This window comes from Choloepus didactylus, assembly GCF_015220235.1.
Source record: "Choloepus didactylus isolate mChoDid1 chromosome 11 unlocalized genomic scaffold, mChoDid1.pri SUPER_11_unloc2, whole genome shotgun sequence".
In the NCBI taxonomy this organism is placed as follows: Eukaryota; Metazoa; Chordata; class Mammalia; order Pilosa; family Megalonychidae; genus Choloepus; species Choloepus didactylus.
In genome coordinates, this window is record NW_023637579.1 from 4,710,110 (window position 1) to 4,732,569 (window position 22,460).

General features: G+C 55.1%; 1 protein-coding gene across 1 annotated transcript in view; it reads right to left on the reverse strand.

Annotated features, from left to right (window-relative positions):
- OBSCN (obscurin, cytoskeletal calmodulin and titin-interacting RhoGEF) overlaps positions 1-18,813 on the reverse strand; it is a 229,973-nt gene extending 211,160 nt beyond the window's left edge. The window contains 9 exon segments of the mRNA XM_037823238.1: positions 7,381-7,656; positions 9,331-9,606; positions 10,121-10,402; positions 11,008-11,274; positions 11,701-12,009; positions 12,419-12,679; positions 12,788-13,057; positions 14,751-15,753; positions 18,741-18,813. Coding sequence (XP_037679166.1) covers positions 7,381-7,656; positions 9,331-9,606; positions 10,121-10,402; positions 11,008-11,274; positions 11,701-12,009; positions 12,419-12,679; positions 12,788-13,057; positions 14,751-15,753; positions 18,741-18,746 — 2,950 coding nt within the window. The 5' untranslated portion in view covers positions 18,747-18,813.
- Positions 18,814-22,460: the final 3,647 nt, after the last annotated feature.

A 22,460-nucleotide genomic window follows, 5' to 3' on the forward strand; every position in this document is an offset into this window, starting at 1 on the left:
AAAAATGGAGAAACTGTGACAATCAAGATAAACAAAAACTGAGCAAGTTCATCAATAGCATCAACAGATCTGTCCTACAAGAAATGCTAAAGGGAGTCCTTCAGGCTGAAACGAAAGGACACTAGACAATTACTTGAAGCCATAAAAAGAAAAAATAATATCAGTAAAGATAGCAACATAGGTAAATATAAAATCCAGTACTATAGCAGTTTTGACTTGTAATTCCACTTTTATTTCCTACATGATTTAAAATACTAATCCATAAAACAATAATTATAAATCTATATTATCTATGTTCAGGGGCACACAATGCACAAAGATGTAATTTGTGACAATAACCACGTAAGTTGCTATCAACAGGGTGTGGGACAGAGCTGTAAAGGAGCAGAGTTTTCATATACTATTGAACTACATTCATAGTAATTCAAAAAGGATTAGTAAAAAGTTGAGATGTTACTTGTAATCCCCAGAGTAACTACTAAGAAATTTTTTTCAATATAAAGAAAAAGAAACAAAAATAGAACCAAAATGGTACACTAGAAAAAAAATCATTTAATCATAAAAGAAGGGAGTAATGAAGGAACTGAGGGACAAAAAAAGTATATAATACATACAGAAAACAAACAGCAAAATAACAAAAGCGAGTCCTTCCTGAACAGTATTACTTTAAATCTAAATGAATTAAATACTCTAGACAAAAGCAGAGATTGACAAAATGGATTTAAAAAAACAACATGACCCAACTAGATGCTATCTACAAGAAACTCATTGTCAATTCAAAGACAAATAAGTTCCAACAAATAGGTTGAAAGTGAAAGATGGAAAAAGTTATTCTGGGGAAACAGTCAAAAGAGAGCTGGAGTGGCTGTACTAATATCAGACACAATAGACTCTGAGACGAAAATAGTTACAAGAGACAAAGAACAATGTTATATAATAATGAAAAGGTCAACCCATCAAGAACATGTAACAATTATAAACATACACTTACCTAGCAACAGACTCCCGAAATATAATAAGCAAAACCTGAGATAATTGAAGAGAGAAAACAGACAGTTCTACCATAACAGTTGGATACTTCAATATACCACTTTCAATAATGAGTAGAAAGCTATACAGAAGATCAACAAGGATATAGAGGACTTGAACAACACTATAAACCAACTAGACCAAACTGGCTTATATAAAGCACTTCACCCAACAACAGAAGACACATTTTCCTCAAGTGCACACAGAACATTGTCCAGAATAGATCATATACTAGGCCACAAACCAAGTATGAATAAATTTGAAAATAGTGAAATAATGCAAAGTATCTTCTCCGACCACAATGGAATGAAACCAGTAATAAAAAGACAGAAAACTCACAAATATGTGGAAATTAAGCAAGACACTCATAAGCCAATGGGCCAAATAAGTCACAAGGGAAATTAGAAAATACCTTGAAATGAATCAAAATGAAAACATAACATGCCAAAACTTATGGGACACAGCAAAAGCAGTGCTCAGAGAGAAATATGTAACCATAAATGTCTTCTTTAAAAAAGAACAAAGATCCCAAAAGAATAACATAACTTTAACCCTTCAGGAAACAGAAAAAGAAATGCAAGCTAAACACATCAAGCCAGCATAAGGAGGTAAATAATAAAGACCAGAACAGAGATACGTGAAGAGATAACCAACAAAACCAAATATTGGTTCTTTGAAAAGGTCAACAAAATTAACCAAGATAAAAAAAAGAGAGAGAAGACTCAAATTATTAAAATCAGAAATAAATGTGGGGCATCCCTACAGAACTTACAAAAGTAATACTATGAACAACTGTACACCAACAAATTACATAATCTAGATAAAATGGAGAAATTACTGTAGGCACACAAACTACCAAAACTGATGCAAGAAGAAATAGAAAATCTGAACAGACATATAATAAGTAAAGATTGAATCACTGAGAAAAAATAAATAAATAAAAGGCAACTAGGTTGGAAATGAAAAAGTAAAACTATCTCTATTTGCAGATGACATGGTTTTATATATAGAAAATCCTAAGGAATCAAGAGCTATTAGCACTAATAATTGAGTTCAGCAAAGTTGCTGAATAAAGACAAAAATCAAATATATTTTTATACATTAGCAAAGAACAATCTGAAGATGAAATTAAGGAAACAATTCCACTTAGCATCCAAAAATAATAAAATACTCAGCAATAAATTTAACAAAATAAGTGCAAGTCCTGTACAATAAAAACTACAAAACATCACTGAGGGAAATAAAAAAAAAGACCTAAGTGAATGGAAAGACATCCCATATTCATTGATTAGAACACTTAATATTATTAAGATGCAGTACTCCCCCAAATTATCACACATTCCATTCAATTCCTATCAAAATTCCAGCTGCTGTTTTTGCAGAAATGGAAAAGCTAGTCCTAAAATTCATATGGAAATGCAAGGGACCCCTAATAGCCAAAATAATCTGGAAAAAAATAAGTTGGAGGACTCACACTCCCCAATTTCAAAACTTACTACAAAGTTACAGCCATCAAGACTGTCTGGTATTGACATAGGATAGACATACAGGTCAATGGAATAGAACTGAGAGTCCAGAAATAAACTCTTACATTTAAGGTCAATCGATTTTCAAGAAGGATGCAAAGAAAATTCAAGGGGGAAAAGAACAGCCTCTTCAACAAATCATGCTGGAACAACTGGTTATACTTTTGCAAAGGATGAAAGTGGACCCCTACCTCATACCACATACAAAAATTAACTCAAAATAGATCAAATACCTAAATGTAAGAGCAAAAACTACAAAACTCTTAAAATAAAAGCAAGGGTAAATCTTCATGACCTTGGATTAGATAACTGTTTCTGAGCTATGACACCTAAAGTACAAGCGACCAAAGCAAAATAGATAGATTAGAATTCATCAAAATTTAAAACTTTTGTGCATCAGACACAATCAAGAAAGTGAAAAACAACCCACAAAATGGGAGAAAATATTTGTAAGCCATAAATCTGAGAAGAGTCTAATATTCAGAATATATAACAAATTCTTACAACTCAACAACAAAAAGACTAACAATTCTATTTCAAATGGGCAAAACGGCCTGAGGAGATATACAAATGTCCAATAAGCACATGAAAAGATGCACAACATCACTCGCCAACAGGAAATGTAAAACAAAACCACAATGAGATACAACTTCACACCCACTACGATGGCTATAATCAACAGAAAAAAAAAGAAATACAAGTATACGCAAAGATGTGGAGAAATTACTCTTGTATGTTGCTGGTGGGAATGTAAAATGGTACAGCCACTGTGGAAGACAGTTTGGCAGATCCTCAAAAAATTAAGCAGAATTACCCTAAGATCTAGGCACTCCAATCCTAGGTATATAGCCAAGAGAACTGAAAACATATGTTGACCCAAAAACTTACATATGAATATTCGGAGCATTATTCACAATAGCCAAAAAGTGGGAACAACCCAAGTGTCCATCAATGGATGAATGGATAAATGAAATACAATGGAATTTTATTCTGCTATAAAAAGGAAGGAAGTTCTGACACATGCTACAACAAGGATGGACCTGGAAAATACTATGCTAAGTGAACGAATGCAGTTACTAATACCACATAGTGTAAGTTCTCTTTGACATGAAATGTCTGTAAGAGGAGACTCCAGAGAGTTAGACAGTCCAGTAGTGGTTGCCAAGGGCTGGAGGGAGTGGGGGGTGGGCAGCGGCTGCTAATGGGTGCAGGGCTTCTTTAGGGGTGATCCTCTAATTCAAATCTCTAATGTTCTCTGATGAGAATGAGGTGACGGTTGCACACCCTTGTGAACAGATTAAAAACCATCACACTGTACATTTTAAAAGGATGACTTTTATGGTATGTGAATGACTCATTTAAAAAAAATCAATTGACATAAACCACTCGGTTATCAGACTAAAGAAGAAAACCATACAGTACTATCAACTCACGCCGTTGAAAGCGTAGTCTGCCTGTTTATTGCATCTTCTTGAGCTCAATGCTCTCGTTTGGGACTGGGGAGCACAGTGCTCTGGTTTGGGGGACAGGTTCACTACAGGGATTCTCAGAGAGAGTCTAGAAAACTTCACCCACTGACCCATCAACACGTCGCCTAGCTCGACCCACCCTGGTAACTTTGAATTTTAAAAAATTTAATCAAAGAATGATGCTGAAATAGCAAAATTCCAGAATTTTCTGGGGCTTCTGTGTCATCAAAGGGTCTGACTAAGGAAAGAAAGTGGAAAGCAAATTGCATGTTTCTAAGCAAAATGTCCCCTCAAACAACAACAACGAAGACAGGAAACAGAATTAACTGGTGCATGGGAAGCCCTGGGCATATAATACAGTAAACCCACTCTTTGAAATCCTAGGTGGTGGGGGTCCCTCACCCCTGGCTGGAGAAACACTGTGTGGCAGGTACTCCCAGTGGATGTGTGTCAGAAGAAAATATGTAAGTGGCCTCTCTAATCCGTGTTTTCACAGATATTACGGCTTATGAGAGGCATAATAAAAATTTCAAAGTCAATTTAAAGAAAACTCTTACCCAAAGAACACCCTGGGGTGCCAATGGCTATGTTTGGGGTGAAACCCTGGACAGCCTGCCAGGACCTGAATCCCTCAGGCGTCACCCCATCGTGCTCCCAGGAACCCACATAGCCCATGTCCACTCACTCACTGAATATCAACATGCCCCCTCTCTTGACAGCCACGCAGAAAGGAAAAGCATGGCCTCCTCCTTTCTCTCGTGCACCAAGGTGGCACAAGCCTTGGGAGCCTGTAAAAACACGAGCCTGCATCCCTTTCGGCTTCAACTAACACATCGCTCTAGAAACAGCAGCAGGAGCTGGCAGCCCGGATCAGACGTTGAGCACACGGTCGCTCTGTGTTGAAGCCTCCACACACATCGAAGCAACCTGATTCCCTCTGCAGCCCTCAAAGCTTCATTATCCCCATTTTACAGATGGGTAAACCTTGCTCAGTCGTGTTGACGCAGCTTCCCCTGGGCCCTACAGCGAGCAGGTGGTAGAGGTGGGGCTCAAGCCCAGTCCTTCTTGCTATTTACCAGGATGAGGGGCTGAGTGGGCAAAATCCTCAGTTTGAGAAACACTTCCCTGCCCAGCCTCCCGTCTAGACTCCACACACCATAAGCCGCTGTTGTCAGTAGCTTCCCAGAGGCCCTGAAGCAAACTCTGCTTGCAGGGAACACCTCCGTGCTCTCTGGAAGGCCCTCCTTTCTGCCTGGCACCCTTCTGTGCATCATTTGAGACCCGACGCAGGGCCCTCCTGCTGTGGAGACTTCCCAGGCCCTGTACTCCACCAAGCAAACTCTGCTTCCCTTCTTGTGACCTGCTTCATCCCCAAAACCCTGGGTCCCAGCAGCCATAACCCACAGAGCCTCATGCGTTGGAGGGCGGGAACTTTCATTCCATTCCTGGAGGATGGATTGGTTTATGGGGCCATATCCCACCCATCCACCCCCCTCCCCACCTGGGAACTGGCAAAGCTCGTTGGTGCAGCCGTAGAAGCTACTACTGCTAACCCCATTTTACAACAGGGGAAATCAAGGCACAGAGAGGTCGATTGCCATATTTTCCAAGACCGCCATCGCCAATCTCCACCAACTGGGTGGTTTGAAACAGCAGAAATTCCTTTTCACACAGTTCCGGGGCTCTGAGGGACTCTCCGGGGCTCTGAGGGAAAATCTGTCCCTGCCTCTTCCAGCTCCCAGACTTCCTGGCAATCCTTGGCTCGTGTCTGTCTTACAGCAATCCTCAAAAGGAGGGAAAGCCAAAGTCCCGAGAGCAGACCCACCAGCAGACGCCGCAGCCAACCACCCCACCACGGGCATACCTCCTTCTCCCTTAATGCCTCAACATAGAGGCTGCAAAACCAGCGGCTCACTTTCCCCAGCTAAATGGCCCACGCCAAGCCAAGGAGGGGTGGGAAAGTCTGCTGCAGGCTTCTAGGAAAGCTTTTGCTCCCCCTATAAAAGAGACCAACATAGCCAGTGACACCCTGTGGTAGGCAGGACTCTAAGACACCCCCAAGATTCCCACCCTGGAGCACACAGCTTCTGGGTATTCAATAAACACTCATCTAGGTGCAGCTAGGAGGGGGGGTTGCAGATGTAACTGAGGTCTCAAATCAGCTGACTTTTAAAAAATCAAAAGGAAGATGATCCTGGGTGGACTGGACCTAATCAGATGGGCCCCTAAAGGGAGGGGGCTCTTCCTGGTGAACAAGATTCAAAGAATGCAGGGGGTCTCTAGGAACTAGTGCAGCCCCAGGTTACAGCCAGCAAGGAAACAGGAGCCTCAGTCCTACAACCGCAAGGAATCCAATTCTGCCAATGACCTGGGTGACTTCCAAAAAGGACTCTGAGAAAACTCAGCCCATGGCACCTTGATTTTTGTCTTTGAGACCCCAAGCTGAGAACCCAGGCACACCACGCCCAGACTTCTGACCTGCAGAACCATGAACTACTAAATGGGTGTTGTTTAAAGCTGCTACGTCTGTGGTCATTTGTTACACAGCAGTTGAAAACTAGTTCACACCACTTCCATGTTCTTCCTGCCTTGAAGGTGATGGCTGGAGCTGCAGAAGCCATCTTGTGACCACGAGGCAAGAAGTGTCAGAGAGAAAAAGTTAACATGCTCAAGATGGTAAAGAATTAGAGACAGAAAGAGCCTGCATCCTTGTGACAGGCTGTTAAAAATGGTCCTCAGTGAATCTGACGTCCATGTATCCACATCCCTCTCGATGTGATATGCCACTCCAGCCATCACCAGTGGCGTCTATTTCTCTACCCACCCACCTTGAAACTGAACTGATCTCATGACTTGCTCTGAGCAATACAACAGGGAGGAAGTCACATTCTGGAAACACCTGACCTTGTAGCTGCAGCTAATTTCTTGAGGGAAACCAATCAGCAAGGCAGGAAGCCCAGGCTGTCTGCATGGAGAAACAGGTCCTGGAGATGGGATGTCACAAGAAGAATGAGGTCTTGACATAGGCATGGGATCTAGCTGACACCACCAGCCTCCATCCATCGGAGCCATCCGAACAGGGATATCAGGCACACAAATAAGGCCGCATTGCACTCTCTAGCCTCGGTTACCACCACATGAAGGAGAAACACAGTGTCTCTACTGACACTAGTTATCCTGCCCAAATTCCTTACTGACAGACTCATGGGAAGTAAAGTGATTGTTCACTCAGGCCTCTGAGTTTGGGGATGATTTGTTACTCGGCAATACAAACTGATACAAGCCCTGATCACAGCAGTAGCCCACATTGCAGGTATCGCCCAGTAAGATGATTAAATGCTGCCCAGTGAACTGACCTGTGACGTGCAGGTGGAAGCAGACCTTCTGGCCCGCGGCCTCACAGCTGTACTCCCCAGCGTCCGCCTTGCCCGCCTGCTGCACCACCAGCCGCCGACCACAGCCCGTGGCCTCCACATGCACTCTCGGGTTCGCACTCAGCTTCTTCCCATCCTTGTACCACGTCACCTCCGTCTGGGCCTGGGCCACCTCGCAGCTCAGCGTGGCGCTGGACCCCGCCTCGGCCTGCACCTCGCTGCGCACCGGCTGCTCCTTGGCAAACACCACCGCAGGCTCTGGGGATGGAGGGTAGGGGGATAAGGAGGTTTACACATAATCAATGATGCTGTGTAGGTTCTACCATAAAGGACTCCAGAGGACCTTCGTGTCTGGGACCTGGACCTGTGGAGCTTCCCATGCATGGTGGCTCATGCCCCAGCCCTCCCTGAAAGACTCGCAGGCATGCAGAAGGCAGCCTCAGTGAGCCCCACGGGCAGCCAGGCCAGGTGCCTGCAGGACAGACAAGGGCAGGCATGTGGGGACAGTGTGGAGATCTTCCTGTGTTCCAGGGAGGACCCAGGGGGCTGACAGATCTTGACAGGCTGAGAACACTCACACTCCCCTGAGTCCCTCTGGTACATCTTCCAAAGGAAACATCTCCATCTTTATCCTTAAAACCACCTCCACTTTGCAAACTTGCCCCCCAGTTTACCCAACAGTGCAAGAACTGCGCCACATTTTCTGCTTGGCACATGAACCAGCTGCTCGATTTATAAAAGTTAATAAGGATTACTCTACTGCTGAGGGTGTTTAAACATTTTATGTCTAAATGCCGCCCCACTTGGCCCTGGAAGGCAGCGGGTATAACTGATTAGGTGTGTGCGTGGTTTTGTGAGGTCCCTCCCTCCTTAGGCCCAACATGGGGCAGGGTGTGCTGGTTAGAGACCACCAATGGGGGATGGGGTTCACACTGAGGACCTGAGACCACAGTGGCCCAGCAAACCCGCTCCTGGGGAGCCCCCGTATGGTTCACCCTTCGGTCTCCCAGCCAATGTCTCTTGAAAGATTGTAGAAAGACTCCAGGCCTTAGATCAACTCAGATTCAAATCTGAACCCGCCCAGGACACTATAAGGCGGCTTTGTGTCCCTCAGACTCAGTTTCCCCATTTTTCAAATGAGGTTAAAGGTTTCGAAACCACTTTCTTTTAACAAAGCGCCCAGCCCTGACCCTAACACATGGAACCCCCAATAAGCAAGGGGTTTCAGTCATGGCGGTGAGGGGTCCAACTAAAGAATTAAAAGATGAGTGTCCACCCACAAGAAACTCACAATCAAAGACACAGGGCCCAGTAAGGTAAAACCCAAAGTTCTGCTGGGCAAGGGTCACTGGCTCCCAAGGAGGTGCTAGTTGGTCAGACCCAGGCACCAAGATCAGATTTCTTTGAAAGCAAGAAAGCCTCCCCCATGCCCTGGAGAGGCAGGTGCTGCAAGACACAAGGGTGAGTGTCAGTCCAGCTTGGGTTTTGCTATTGCACAGAGACCTGCAAAAAGGGCTTGGGCAGGGACTGGATCCTTAGCCCAGATGTTGCCTCCAGCCATAGCCCCGGCGGCCCTGACTGCAAGGCAGAGTCCTCTTGTTGCTTAGCAGCCTGAAAGCCCAGAGGGACGGTAGAGACTCAGAAGCAAAGCAGAAAGAATTCCACTAAAGCCTGGGATAAAACCAAGTACAAGCTGATCCTGTCTTTTCTTCTTATCTTTTATTTCCTCTTTCACAGATTCTTCACCCCTATAAATGTTAGTTTTCTGTTGTGACTTCTTTCCCACCCCTCAACCACTTACTGAAGAGGCTTGAATGGAGGAACAGGGAACAATGATTACAAGTGCTGGATGCAGCCAGACCTGCTTCCCACCCCACCCCACCCAAGCCCAAGCAAACACACTCGCTCACACCTGGAGGCAGGTGCACTCACCAGAGACCCGGAGCTGGAAGTCCACGGAGTCCTCGCCCACGCGGCAGGTGTAGGTGCCCTCGTCCTGCCTGGTGACCGAGGATGCCACCAGCCGGTGCCGCGTCCCTGCGTCCTCCTGCGAGAAGCGCTGGGAGGAGCGACTGAGCTCAGTGCCATCCTTGTACCAGCGCACGCTCACGTGAGCCTCCGAGGTCTCACACTCAAACTGGGCCTTGCCCCCAGCAACCGCCTCCACGCAGCCACCCGCTGCCTCCTTGTGCAGAAAGTGGGTGAGCCCTGCAATGGCACAGAGGGTGGCACTGGGTTGGGGGATAGCTGGGCAGGGTGCACAGACCCTGGGGGAGGAGGCCCTGACTGTGCAGTAGCCATGCACCCAACCACAGGCATCCCCAAGGGACAGCTAGGACGCTGTGGGTGCTCGGGGCTTATGGGGATTCTGTGGGGGCTTAGGAGACATTGGGGCTTATATAGGCCCTGGCCCAGACCCAGAGTTCCCTTCAGAGAGGCCATGAGCAGGGACAGAGCCATCCTCAGTTTGCTTACTCCCAGGGATGAGGAACTCACTACCTGTCAAGGTGATCATTCCACTGTTAGAAAGTATTTTTTCTGACTGAAATGAGGCTTCCCTGATGATCCTGCTCCCCATCCTCTCTCCCCACAGGGTCCCTACAGCCTAGAAAACCCCCTCAGATTCCGGCCCAAGAGGTGTGGGGACACAGGGCATCCCTGAACACCATGTTGAGTAGATCCCAGTGAGTGGGGCCAGGGACGAGGATGGGGGACCCATCACCTTGCACAGAGAGCTGGTAGGCAATGCGGTCACCATGGCTGAGGCACTCATACAGGCCCGCGTCGTCGTGCGCCACGTCCCGCACCAGCAGCACCCGCTGCCCAGCTGACGCCTGCACCTCGTACTTGGGGCCCGGGGCCAGCACCCGGCCGTCCTTGAGCCACGTCACAGCCGCCGCCTGGTCCGACAGCTCAGCCAGGAGCTGGGCCTCCTTGTGCAGCCGCGCCAGCACCTTCTGCGCTGGGGCTGGGGGCGGCTTGCTGACGGTCAGCGCCGGGGCCGCTGGGGGGATGGCAGGCAGGGGGGGCCATGGTGGAGGGGACCACGGGCAGAGAAACACAGAGGGAAGAGAACAGAAGAGCGGAGGGACAGACAGAAGGGAGGGGGAGAGGAAGGCCGACAACTGGGGGTCAGTGCCATTGGGAGCATCCTGAGCGGCTCCCAAAGCCTGTACCCCACACCCCACCCCACACCAAGCTCCAGCCAGGCCTGGGAGTGAGCCACCAGTGCTACCCTCACAGCCCTACCCTGCTGTGTGGCATCATCCCAGGTACAGCCCCAGCAGGGAGCAGCCGGCAGGGCAAGGGACAGCTCTGGGCATGGGGGACAGAGGAGGCTGAGACGGGGTCTGGGACCTGCCACGGGGCCCCCTCTGAGCAGCTGCAGCTCCCAGAGGCTCAGGGTCCTGCCTTCCTCCCCCGGGAGGGCTTGAAGCAGGGTGGGCTCAGCTCCCAGCCCCTGGGATGGGAGTTCAGGGGGCATCCTCGGGCAGGGGAGGCTGGGTGCGGTCCTCCCCATCACCCCTGCCCCCAGCCCACACACAGAGCCCTACAGAGACCATTCCAGAAGGGCTCCTTGCCGGGGACCACACCCAGGAGCACCCCTACCTCGGACCTCCATGAAGACGCTGCTCTCGATGCCATTGGCCACGAACTTGAGCTCGGCCCCGTGCAGGCTGGCGGGCACCCGGCGGATGGTGAGCGTGTGGCGCGTGCGGTCGCAGCGGATCACGTACGTGCTGCTCGCCTTCAGGGGCTGCCCGTTGAGGAACCACTCGCCGTCCGAGACCATGGTGAGGTCCACGGAGAAGGTCACCTCTCCACCCTCCATGGCCTCCACTGCCTTCAGGGGTATCCTCACAGCCAGCTGAGGGACTGGGGGGTGCACGGAGACATCAGGAAGGAACAGGGGCCAACCTGGACCCAAGTGCCACCTCCTCCAGGAAGCCCAACGGTCAAAGCTCAGTGGTGCTGAGGGCAAATTGGAGGTACCCCCAAGACACCCTCAGGATTCCACAAACCTGCTGGGGTGGGAGTAGGTCCTCAGCCTGGCCCCTGGGGGCTTTGGCAGAGAGGCAAGTTCCTGGGTGAGCTACAGCCCTGTCTCGGGGTCCCCTCTCCCACCGAGTGGCAGGACCCTGGAGAACCCCACCCCTAATAAAGAGGCTCTAGAACGTCACTTCGGCCTCACACGGAAGCTGAGCTGGGCTTTGGGGCTGGGGTGAGCTCAGGGTGGGTGGCATAGAGAACAAAGTCTTCCCCAGGTTCACCCTGAAAACCAGGCTCAGGGACCCCACTTACCCAGGTGAACAGTCCCCGGAAACTCGAGGTAGGGACTCCGGCCGAAGCTGTTCACAGCTGCCACCCGGAACTGATAGTCCCCCTCCTCGGCCACACTGGCCACAGTCAGCTCAGCCGTGGACACCCACTGAGCCTCGTAACACCGGCTCCAGGCGTGGGTGCCCAGTCGCTTCTTCTCCACGATGTAGCCTTCGATGGGGACAGGGCGGTCCCCGGGGGGTGGTGGGGACCAGCCGAGGGTCACGGAACTCTCCGTCTTGGCCTTCACCACAGGGTCCACAGGGGGGAGCACAGGAGGCTTCCTGGGAACTGGGAGGGGCACCCCCTGGCATGAGAGCCCCGCTCTCCCACCCTCGGATCACCCAGGAGGGTCCCAGCACCCCACCCCTCCATGCTGAGCTGCTCGGATGATCTGGAATGGCCATGCTTCTTGCGGACCCCAGCCCTGGACCCACTGTCGATCTCTCTGGCTGCAGCAGAAAGGACACTGTCCCAACCCAGGCCCTCTTAAGAGTTGAAAGAGGATGGCAAACAGGACCAGGTGGTCCCAGCAAACCAGAATGGCGATGCCAGAGCGGGTCTCAGCTCCACCGTGGGCCTCTACTGCAGCAGGGGACCCCAGAGTGGGAAGTGGGGGGCAGCCCTAAAGCCTGGGGCCAGCTGTCATCCAGTGGACTTAAGTCTGTGCAGTCCCAGAAGCACTCCTACAGGGCCTTACCTGACACGCAGAACTGGGTGGACGTGCGGCAGTCCCCGGCCACGAAGGCCACCTCGCCCGCGTCCTCCAGGCTGCACTGGGCGATGGTCAGCGTGTGGCACGTGCCCTCGGCACTGATGGCCACCCGGCCGCCGGCCACCATCTCCTCCTGGTTCCGCAGCCAGCGGACGGGGCTCTGCGGGCTGGCCAGCTCCACGCAGAACAGAGCCATGTCGCCCGTGCGCACCGCCGTCTTCCGGGGGAGCCTCCGCGTGAGGTTGCCTGCGGTGAGAGAGAGTCCAGGGCTGGCTGGTCAGACAAGCCAACGCCCCGATCCCGGTCCCCCCGGCCTGACTGCCCTCCTCGCCCGTTCCCCCACTCTTGGCCTGCCTTGGACGGAGAGCTCGGCCACCGTGCGGCTGCCCTCAGTGGTCTCGCACACATAGACGGCGTCGTCGTCGGCCGTGACGTTGCGCACGGTCAGCCGGCGCTCGGTGCCCTCCTCCTCGATGCCGTACTTGGGGCTGGCCCACAGCCGCGTCTCCTCCTTGTACCAGGTGGCCTTGGTGGCGGGCAGGGGCACCTCGCACTGGAACGTAGCCGACTCCTTCTCCCGCACCTCCAGGTCCTGGAGCCGCTTGGTGAAGGGCACGGCGGGCTCTGCGGGAGGAGGATGGTGAGGGACGCGCGGGAGGTGAGCCAGGGGGCGCGGCACGACGGGGAGACGGGGCATAGTGGGAGGGGAGGGGCATGGTGGGGAGGCGGGACACGCGCGAAGGTGCGGGGCCCAGAGAGAAAGGGCGGAGCGGAGGCAGGAGAAGGGCTCCAATAAACCTCCAAGGATCCAGTAGTGCAAGGGAAAAGGGAGCAGTGAGCAGGATGTGCTGAGAGGCAGGAGAGAGGGGACACAACTCCAAGGAAAGACAGCCCCCCACCCCAGAAATGGAGAGTACGCCCAACAGAAGCAGGAGAAGCCGCAAGCGAGAAGCACGACAGAGAAAGTGCGAACGCAGTGGACTCGCGCCCTCACCCGGGGTCCAGGCACAAGGGGGGACAGGGGTGGGGATTTGAAATCGTGGTGACCCGACGCTTAAACTCCCTTAGGGCAGGCCATGCGCCAGGCCCCTCTACATGAGCCGCGGGTATTCCCGATCTCAGCTTTGCAGGGACTCAGGAGGGATGGAGGGCTAATTTCCCCCTGCACGCTGCGACACAGAAAGATGAAAACAGCCTGGCCCAGAACCTTTGGCCAGGTAAGAACTGGAGGGGGTCTGAGCCACAGCAGGAGGCTGGTCTTGGGAGAGCAGGCTAAGGGTGCTCCCAAGAAAACCTGTCCGTCCATGGTGGTCTCACCTGGCATCTGCTACATCGGGAGGTGCAGGAGCCACCCAGGGGGATTGGTGCAAACTGGCCCAGAACTGCCTTCAACTACCAGGCCCCTCAATGTCTCTGACGGCACGGGGGTTTAATCCCTGCTCCTGCCTTCTTTCCCACCTGTGCCAGGTTGACGTCTGTTAGCATCCCGTGGGAGCGGGGGAGGACCTGGGTGGGTCATCCCTCAGCCTGCAGGGGGCAAGCTCACCAGCTGGGCCCTGGTGAAAGCCCCAAGGGCAGATGTGGGAGACAGTTTTGCATTCACAGACCATCTGTCTCCCAGGCCCTCCTGCTCCGACAGGCTGCAGGTCTGAGTGCCTCCCAACCCTTGGAGAGCCCCAAAGTTCTGCCTCCCTGTAAAGGTGCTGGTAGCCACATATCCTGCAGGGGACCCACCTTGGAACAGCTCTCCAGGTAGGGACTGCCCAGTGACGACAGGTTCCTGACCTCTCTGACCCCCCCTCACGGGGTTGCAAAGTGGGCAAGCCCAGCTGCACACATAAAGCACCCCACACACTCGAAGTCTGGGTCCAGAAGCTCCACCAGCAACATCGTCTATTCCTTGTTAACAATCCTCTGGGTCCTGTCATATACCCCTGAGAGGGAACTGGGAGTTCCACGCTGCCACAAGCCTAACTCTGACCCCTCTCTGGCTCTAGGGAGTGAGTCAGAGAACCCGGGAATACAGTGAGGAGGTGAGTGGGTGGGAGGAGCTGGGCAGATGACAAAGCGCTGTACAGACTGTGACTCCTGCTAAAACTACAAGACAGGCTCAGGGTCATGGACACCTTCTACCCCACCCCAAACTTGCCTTCTTTCACCCTGGAAGAGTGAGAGCCACCAAGACCTCCAACTCTGGATTCCATGACTGCCCAGGCATGGGGCAGGGAAGGGCAGCCTGGCCAGGGCGGGGAAGGAGGCCCCGCCTGGGTTCGGCGGTAGCGATTCCCCTCCAGTGCCCCAGACCTCATGGTCTCACCTCGCACCACGACCAGCACGGAGCTGTAGGTCTGCCCCACGAGGTTGGAGGCGGTGCAAGTGTAGAGGCCGCGGTCCGCCTGCTTGCAGAAGAGAATCTTCAGCACGAAGTTCTCCTGCGCGTCCTCGTACACCATGTGGCGCCGGCCCTCGACCACCAGCTGCCCATCCTTCTTCCACACCGTCTCGGGCTTGGGCTCTCCGGTCACGTAGCAGCTGAGCCGCGCGTGCTTGCCCTCGGTCACCGTGCAGGTGCGGGTGCTGACGCCCGGGGGGGTCACGGGGCACTCGGCGCGCATCTGCTCGCGCCGCTGCTGCAGGTGCGCCAGAAGCGCGGCCGTGGAGCCCCCCGGCGGACCGGGCGCACCCGCATCCACCACGAGCGCGGCTGCCGCGCTGGCGGTGCCCAACGGGTTCTCCGCGCGCACCGTGTATGTGCCGCCGTCGTGGGGCCGCGCGTCCCGGATGCGCAGCGCGCTCGCCTCGCCGTGGGCCTCCACGCGCACCCGATGGGCGTCGGGCGCGGCGGGCTCGCCCAGTCGGCGGCCGTCCTTGGCCCAGCTCACGGCCATCGGGGGGCTGCCCTGCACCCGGCAGCGGAACGTGGCGTCGGCGCCCTCGCTCACGCGGATGGACGTGGGCCGCAGGAGGAAGTGGGGCGCCTGCTCGGCGAGGGTTGTGTCGGCGCCCACCTGCAGGCTGACCGCGGCAAAGGCCTCGCCAATGGCGTTGCGCGCGCGGCACACGTACTGCCCGCTGTCGCCGAGCATCAGGTCCAGGATGGTGAGGCGGTACAGTTCGCCATCCTCGGCCAGACGGAAGCGCGCGCCCGCCTCGATGGGCTGCCGGTCCTTCTCCCAGCTCACCTGGGGCACGGGGTTGCCCACGATCTGGCAGCTTAGCGTGGCATCCTTGCCCACCGACACCAGGAAGGCCTTGGGCCGGGTCAGGAAGCGGGGTGCGCCACTGAACGGTGCGCAATCCATGGTAGAGGCAGCGGAGACCTGCGAGGGGAGAAAGAGTCGGGTGGGTTGAACCACCCACATGGCCCCCATCCAAGCCCACTTCCAGTATCACTGGAATAGCCCACACATGCAGATCCTGTCCTAAATGCCCTGGACAGCACCAACCCCCATTCAGGAATCTTGTGTCTTCTCCACACACGGCTGCCACCCAGTGCCTGAAATGCTTAGTCTACTACATCTCTCCCACTTAAAGAGGGGCCCCGGACAGGGCCTGGCCTTGGGACACCACAGCAGGCGCTACTCCTCCTCTGCCTGCTCCCCATGCACACACAGCCCTGCACACCCAGAGGATGCAGGTCACAATGCGACAGCTCCCTGACAAGTGCACTCTGCCCACCCTCGGCTTCGGTGCTTGACGTCCACTCTCTCCATGGCCCCTTTGGGCTCCTCACGGGTTCTGTCCACCACTGCGCCAACTCTCACCAACCAGCGATGGGCCCTGACAAAATGCCCCATGCTCAGAGCCTGTCCTGCTGTCTCGGGGACACCCGCCACGCCCCAGCCAGCTCAGAACCAGCCCTGCACCAGGGCCCAGCCTGGCCTCTTCATGCAGGGTCTCACCCCTTCCCTCCACTCCCAAGGTGGGTGAGATCGTGAATGCACAGTGAAGACATGGAAACCCCCTTCCCCTCCCTAATCTGGGGGAAAGTGGGGTCCTTCTCACAGCACAAGGGCCCCAAGTGCTCCCACACCCTCCTCAGAATGACGGCACAGAGCCCTTGCTGTCTGTGATTCCCCCAAGCAGGTGGTGGCCCCTGGCAGCAGGTTGAGTCTCCAGCCTGGAGGGTCCCGCGTGCAGTGCACAGCCCATGTGTAGGTTGAGGGAGGATGACCTGGAGACCCCCACAGACTGGAGCTGGCACAGCCAGTGACGTCCCTCCAAAGAAAGGCTGGGGACCTCCAAGGTAAGACCAGCTGGACTAGGCTACTTCCAAGCAATAACGGGTCGCTTCCCAGTTCTTGGCCCTGGCTGTGGAAACAGGCTCGGGCATCTGGGTTCTCTCGTCAGCTGTCAGTGCCACACCCCAGGGCTGACTGCCGGCCTCTACCCACTGCAGGCTGAGCCCTGACACGGGTGCTGTGGGACAGACCATGGCCCTGTCTGGGTGCCCTGCTGTGGGATGAGTCGACCTGGGTGTTCTCTGAACCCTCCACTTCCTGGTCGTATGATTCAGGTACCTAATCCCCCTTAATCCTCTGCAAGGAAGCTGAGCCCAGATCAGGGCTGGACTCTGGGGGGCGGGGCAGCGGGTGCCAGGCTGCTGACTCACCGTGCAGTCAGCACCTCTGTCTCCACAGCGTGGGCCGGGCCAGGGGAGGGCCCGGGGCGGGTAGTGCCCTCAGCAGGGACCACCACCCGAGTCCAGCCCCTCTGTACCCTGGCCCCATGGGTGCCCTGGGCCAACTCCCTTCTCCTTTGAAGGACTTGGTGTCCCCGGTGTGGAAGGGCTACATCGGCATCAACCCTTCCCGGTGCCCACCCAAATCACACAGTTGGTCTGTGGGTTCCCCAAACCCAGGAAATCGCCTCCTCCCCATCGCCACATCCCAGTACCCAGCACTGTGCCTGGACAAGCGGGAGTCAGTGGGGGCTGCCCTGGGGCCAGGAGGGCAGGAGTGTCCTCATGACTGGACATGTTTAGGGGGAAGTGGCTCCACCCCTGACAGGTGATTCAGATGAATCCTCGCCTGGCAACGATCAGCCAAGCCCTCCAAGGGTCTTTTAAAGATTGCTAGGGATGGTGCCAAATCCCTTCCGTCTGCCCGGGGCCTGTGTTGACCCCATTGGGTCAGAGAGGGAGAGCAAAGATACACAAGGCTTTCGCCAGATACAACCATCCTTACCCCACAGCGGCCCTGCTGGGCAGGCGTTGCCACCCCACACCCCAACCCCCACCTCCCGTAAGGACTGAGGCCAAAGAGCGCTCCCCAAGAGTTACTGTGGGGACACGGGTGGGCCGGACCCCTGAGCTCGGCTCATCCTCCTTCCCTCCCACACCATGTCACAGATAAGGCAGTGCCAGGGGGGCTGGAGAGTGCCCAAGGACACGCCAGGGGCTCCTGCGGAAGGCCCCTGGGCTCAGGGACACCTGCAGCACCTCCTCCCACGGCCACGTGGGGGCTGGAGGCTGCCTGACCTGCAGCCACGTGGAGGGAGCAGCCGCCTCACCCTCAGGAAAGAGGAGAGGACCTGGTCCCCAGGCTCTCAGGGACAGTCCCTTCCTGCCCGCTTCCCAGCCTGGGGTTCTGCCCTGGAACCCAGAAGTCCCCTGCAGCTGACCCCTGGCAGCCACTTGCCCTTGTGTTTAGAGAACTTTTCCCCTCTGGGCTTTGCAGGGTTCCTGGGCCCATTTTTTCAGATAAGCCCAGAGCAGGGAGTGACTCACAGACAGTGACACCAGAAACTGGCCCCATCCCGGGAGCCCCGACTCACCAGCCCGCCCCCTTTCTGCCCACCACCCTGAGACGGGATCCGCTGCCCAGTGCCCCCACTCCCTTCCAGAAAAGACTTCTGAGGGCACCCCTGCCTCTCACCTTAGATCCCGGGGGCCCCATCACTCCCCTTATTCCAGGGGAAATTCTTTCCTGGAGTCAGGTATCAGATGCCCCTCTGGCTGTCCCCTCCGCTGAGCCAACAGGCCCAAAATAGCCCCAGCTGTCAGCGCGCATCTCAGTGGAGCTGGGGGCAGGGCCGGCCGGACCCCCAGGCGGCTCTCAGAGAGGGGGGCAGCTAGGGCATAGCTGTGGGTGCAGCTGCAGTCTCCAAAGCCCCTGGCCCAGGTCAGAGCCGGCCCGCCGCCATCCCTCACTGGAAAGCCTGGGGTCACCGATGGGGACCCGGTGATGGTCAGCTCCCTGCCCAAGGGAGTGGCACAGCCTGGCCAGACTCCGCTGGCCCTCCACCTCCCAGAGCCGTGACCTTCAGCCGAGATCTCTCCAGGAGCACAGGAATGTGGTGTCCTCACCTGCATCCACAAGGGGCTCCGCTCAGCACCAGAGCTGGGGACACGGCCACGGGCTTCGCAAGCCCCCGCAGGCCCGGGGCGCAGAGGGCACTGAGCCGCCCGCACTGTGGCCCTCCGTCGGACTGGACAGGGACGAAAGGACAGGCAGACGCTGTCAGCTGGAGAGGCTGGGCCCGCCCTCACCCCGCCCCCCACCAGGCCAGCCCTGCCCAGCTCCAAAATAGACTGGGTGTCATCGCCCGGGGATTTGATTTCAACCTCGGGCCTGAGGGAGGCAAAGGGCAGAGGTTGGGGGTGAGAGCCCCGGGCCTCCATCGTCAGACCGACAGAGGGCAGGGCAGCCAGGACCCCGAGCACCGGCCACCCCAGGCTGGACCCTGCTCTGCCCAGTCAGCTCTGGGGCCTGGTCCTGCTGAAGGAGCCTCAGTTTCCTTCCTCCAGCACAGGCAGCCAAGAGGAGAGACACAGGGCTCCACTTTTGCAGGGTCTCCTAGGCAAGCCCCTGCACCCCCAGTCCCCGAGGGCCCCCTGCACGTGTGTGGACAGGCTCAAGCCAGAAAGGCTTCCCAGGCAGGGGTCAGGAGGAAATGGTCCGAACAAAACTCAAGAGTCTGGAATGAGGGTTGGGGAACAGTCTGACCCATCAGGGGTGGGTCCGAACCCACCAACACCAATTGTGCCTCCTGGGTTCATCCCAGGCTCTTTGTCACCTGATCTCCTCCTTTAGCCAGCTGGAGAGCACCATGTCCTCACCTGGGCCCCCTATCTGGCTCCAGCTGCCAGGTGGGGCCAGCATACCCCTCACCAGGTCCAGAAAGCCACTGCACACTCTTCAGGTGGGGAACCTGAGGCTCTAAGTGCAGACAGAGTTACCAGGGTGACAGTGAGTGAGGAAAGGGCTGGAGCCATGGGACACAGAGGCTGTGGGAAAGCCCACCCATGCATGCGTGTGTGTGTGTGTGTGTGCTGTGTGCATGTGCGGTGCACGCACACACATCCCAGGTCCATTTGGGGCAAGCACGTGTGTGTGTGCGTGCAGGCAGGCCACACATCTTTCTGGGGGGAGGGCCATAGCAGCCTCCCACCTGCCTCTGGTACAGGGTATTAGTAGGCTAGAAGGGGGAGTGGATTCCTTCAGGACTTCCTAGAAGAAGTGAGGCCTTGAAGGATGTGCACAATTTATTCTTTTAAGCTTTTTTATTGTTAAATATAACGGAGATCCTGGAAGCGGAACACAATAAAAGCAGAGCTGAATAAAGCATGAAACAGCACACACTGACCATGCAATTGGGAAAATCTTGTGGCTCACACGCTCTGTAGCCCCTCAGTCCTTCTCCACCCACCTGCTGGGATGCTCTAAAGAGAACGTTCACTTATGGCCTGTTTGGTCACTGTGGTGGCTGGGAAGCTTTATGGGCCCCGGAAAACCTTGTTCTGAAAGCTGGTCCATTCCTGTGGGTGTAGACCTACTGTGGGTGGGACCATCTGATGAGCTTATTTCCATCGAGACATGTTCCAGGGGAGTCTCAGACTTCTTACTGGGTCCTGTATAAATGGGGTGAATAAGGAGAGACACAGAGAAAGCCCCAGAAGCCAAACTCTGAAAGCAATGAAACCCTGAAGATAAAGGAGAGAATGGCAGACACCACCGTGTGCCTTGCCATGTGGCAGAGGACTCCAAGATCCCAGCAGCCAGTCTTTGGAGAGAAAGCACGGCTTGATGATGCCTTGGTTTGGACATTTTCACGGCCTCAAAACTGGAAGCTTATAAGATAATAAATCCCCACTGTTTAAGCCAACCTGTTTCTGGTATATTGCTTTTGGCAGCCTAGCAGACTCAAACAGTTGCTGTCAGTACCGCTTGCTTAGGAAAAGCTGGGTATCTACTTCCTTCCCTTTAGTGACCAGTTTTCGAATTAGTATCCTCCAATTAGGTGCTTTCCTAGTGCAGTGTGGTGAACCCGTAGAATCAAATGCATCTCGTGTTTGAACTAACTGCAGTCATCACCTTCACGGTGGTCAAAATGTCATCTTTGGCCTCTGGGGCTGGTAAACACCTTCGAAGGCTGAAGGAGAAGTCAGAGAAGTCAGGTAGCTGGAACCCATCCCCGCTGTCCTCTCCAGGACGTGAGGTCCTGGCTCCCCTCTGCACCCTCCTCAAAGTGGATGGGCCCTGTGGTGGGACATGTTCCTTGCCCAGGGCCCCAGGCCACCACGGGAAGGCAGGTGAGGAGCCACGGGGCTGCAGAGAGCAGCCAGGCTGCCCAAGAAGGGTGCCTGTGTGCAACGCCATCCCCTCAGGGGCATGGGGCCTGAGGATTGGGGGTGCAGAGGGCTCAGAGCCAGGAGGTCAGGCATCCCAGTTGGAGCAGTCTCTGACCCGGCTCCCAGCCCAAGGGCTGAGGGGAGCTCAGCTCCCAGGGTCTCCTGCTGCTGGGCCAGGGTGGAGAAGGAACGCATCTAAAAGGGAGCCAGTGTCCTCACCCTGCGCTGGGACAACGGGACACACAGCCACGCTCATCCCCAGCATCGTCCCTGCCCCTGGAGCTGAGGTACAGGGCTCCTCCATCCGGGCCCCAACTGGCCACTTCCCGGCTCTGCCCCTAGCTTGGCTAGACTTTGGAGCATCGGTGTGTTCTCTCTGTCTCTTTCTCTGTCTCTCTGTGTGTGTGTGTGTGTGTGTCCTACCTCTCTGTCTTTCTCTCTCTCCTTTCTCTGTGTGTGTGTCTCTCTCTTTTCCCTCTCTCTTTCTCTCTACCCCTCTCTCTTCCTCCCTCTCTCTCTCTGTCCTTCTCCCCCCACCCTGCCTCTCTCTTTCTCCCCTGTCTTGTGGCTTCTCTCTTCTCCCTGCCTGAGCATCTGCTTCTTGTGTTCTCTCCCTGGACGTCCTCTTTCTACACTCCCAGGGGAGGATAACTGGGGTGCATTGGCCCTGCGAGATGGGAGGTCACCCCCTGGAACCCCTCCCTAGGGCCAGCCCAGCACCCCCTCCACTTGGGAGCAGACTCCCTCCCAATTCCCTGGTCCCAGTGCTCCAGCCCCGAGGAGAATCTGTGTGCCCCAGGGCTGGGGCTGTGGCAGGGGCGCTGATTCCCAGGGGGGGGATGCCCAAGCGGTCCCCTAACCTGGTATTCCAGTCTCCTTGTCCGCCCTCCCATTGTGGAAAATCGTGATGCCTGCCCTCGTCGCCAGTCCCTTCCCCTTGAGGTCACAGGGAGAAGGTGGGAAACCCCCCTTGGTGCTCCTGGGAGCTGCAGGCCCCGACTGCCACTTCCATGCTGGCCTGGGCCCTCCACGCCTCCCCTGGGCTGTCCTCTCCAGCCAGCCCTGCTCCCATTTTCCTGCCACCCTCCGGTCACTCCGTTCCCAACCCACAAGGAACGGCGTCCTCCAGCGTCAGGCCTGGCCTGCAGTCCTCAGGGCTCAGCCTCCTTCTCTCTCCCCCTCCTGCAGCCACACCTCGAAGGGTGCTTGATGAGGCTTCCAGGGCCAGGGCTGTGGGTTCAGGAGGAAGGATCCAGAGGACAGAAGCAGGCGGGTTGCTAGTCGCTGAGCCCGGAGGCCCAAGCTGTCCTGGCCTGGCTGTCAAGTCAGAGCAGCAGCAACAGGAAAAGGGGGTATGGCTGTTGAGTTTCCTGAGCCTGAGCACCCTGGGGCTGCCCTGGATACGGCTGGAAGCCCCCAGCACACCAGGGAGAGGCTGAGGCTGGAGTGTCCATG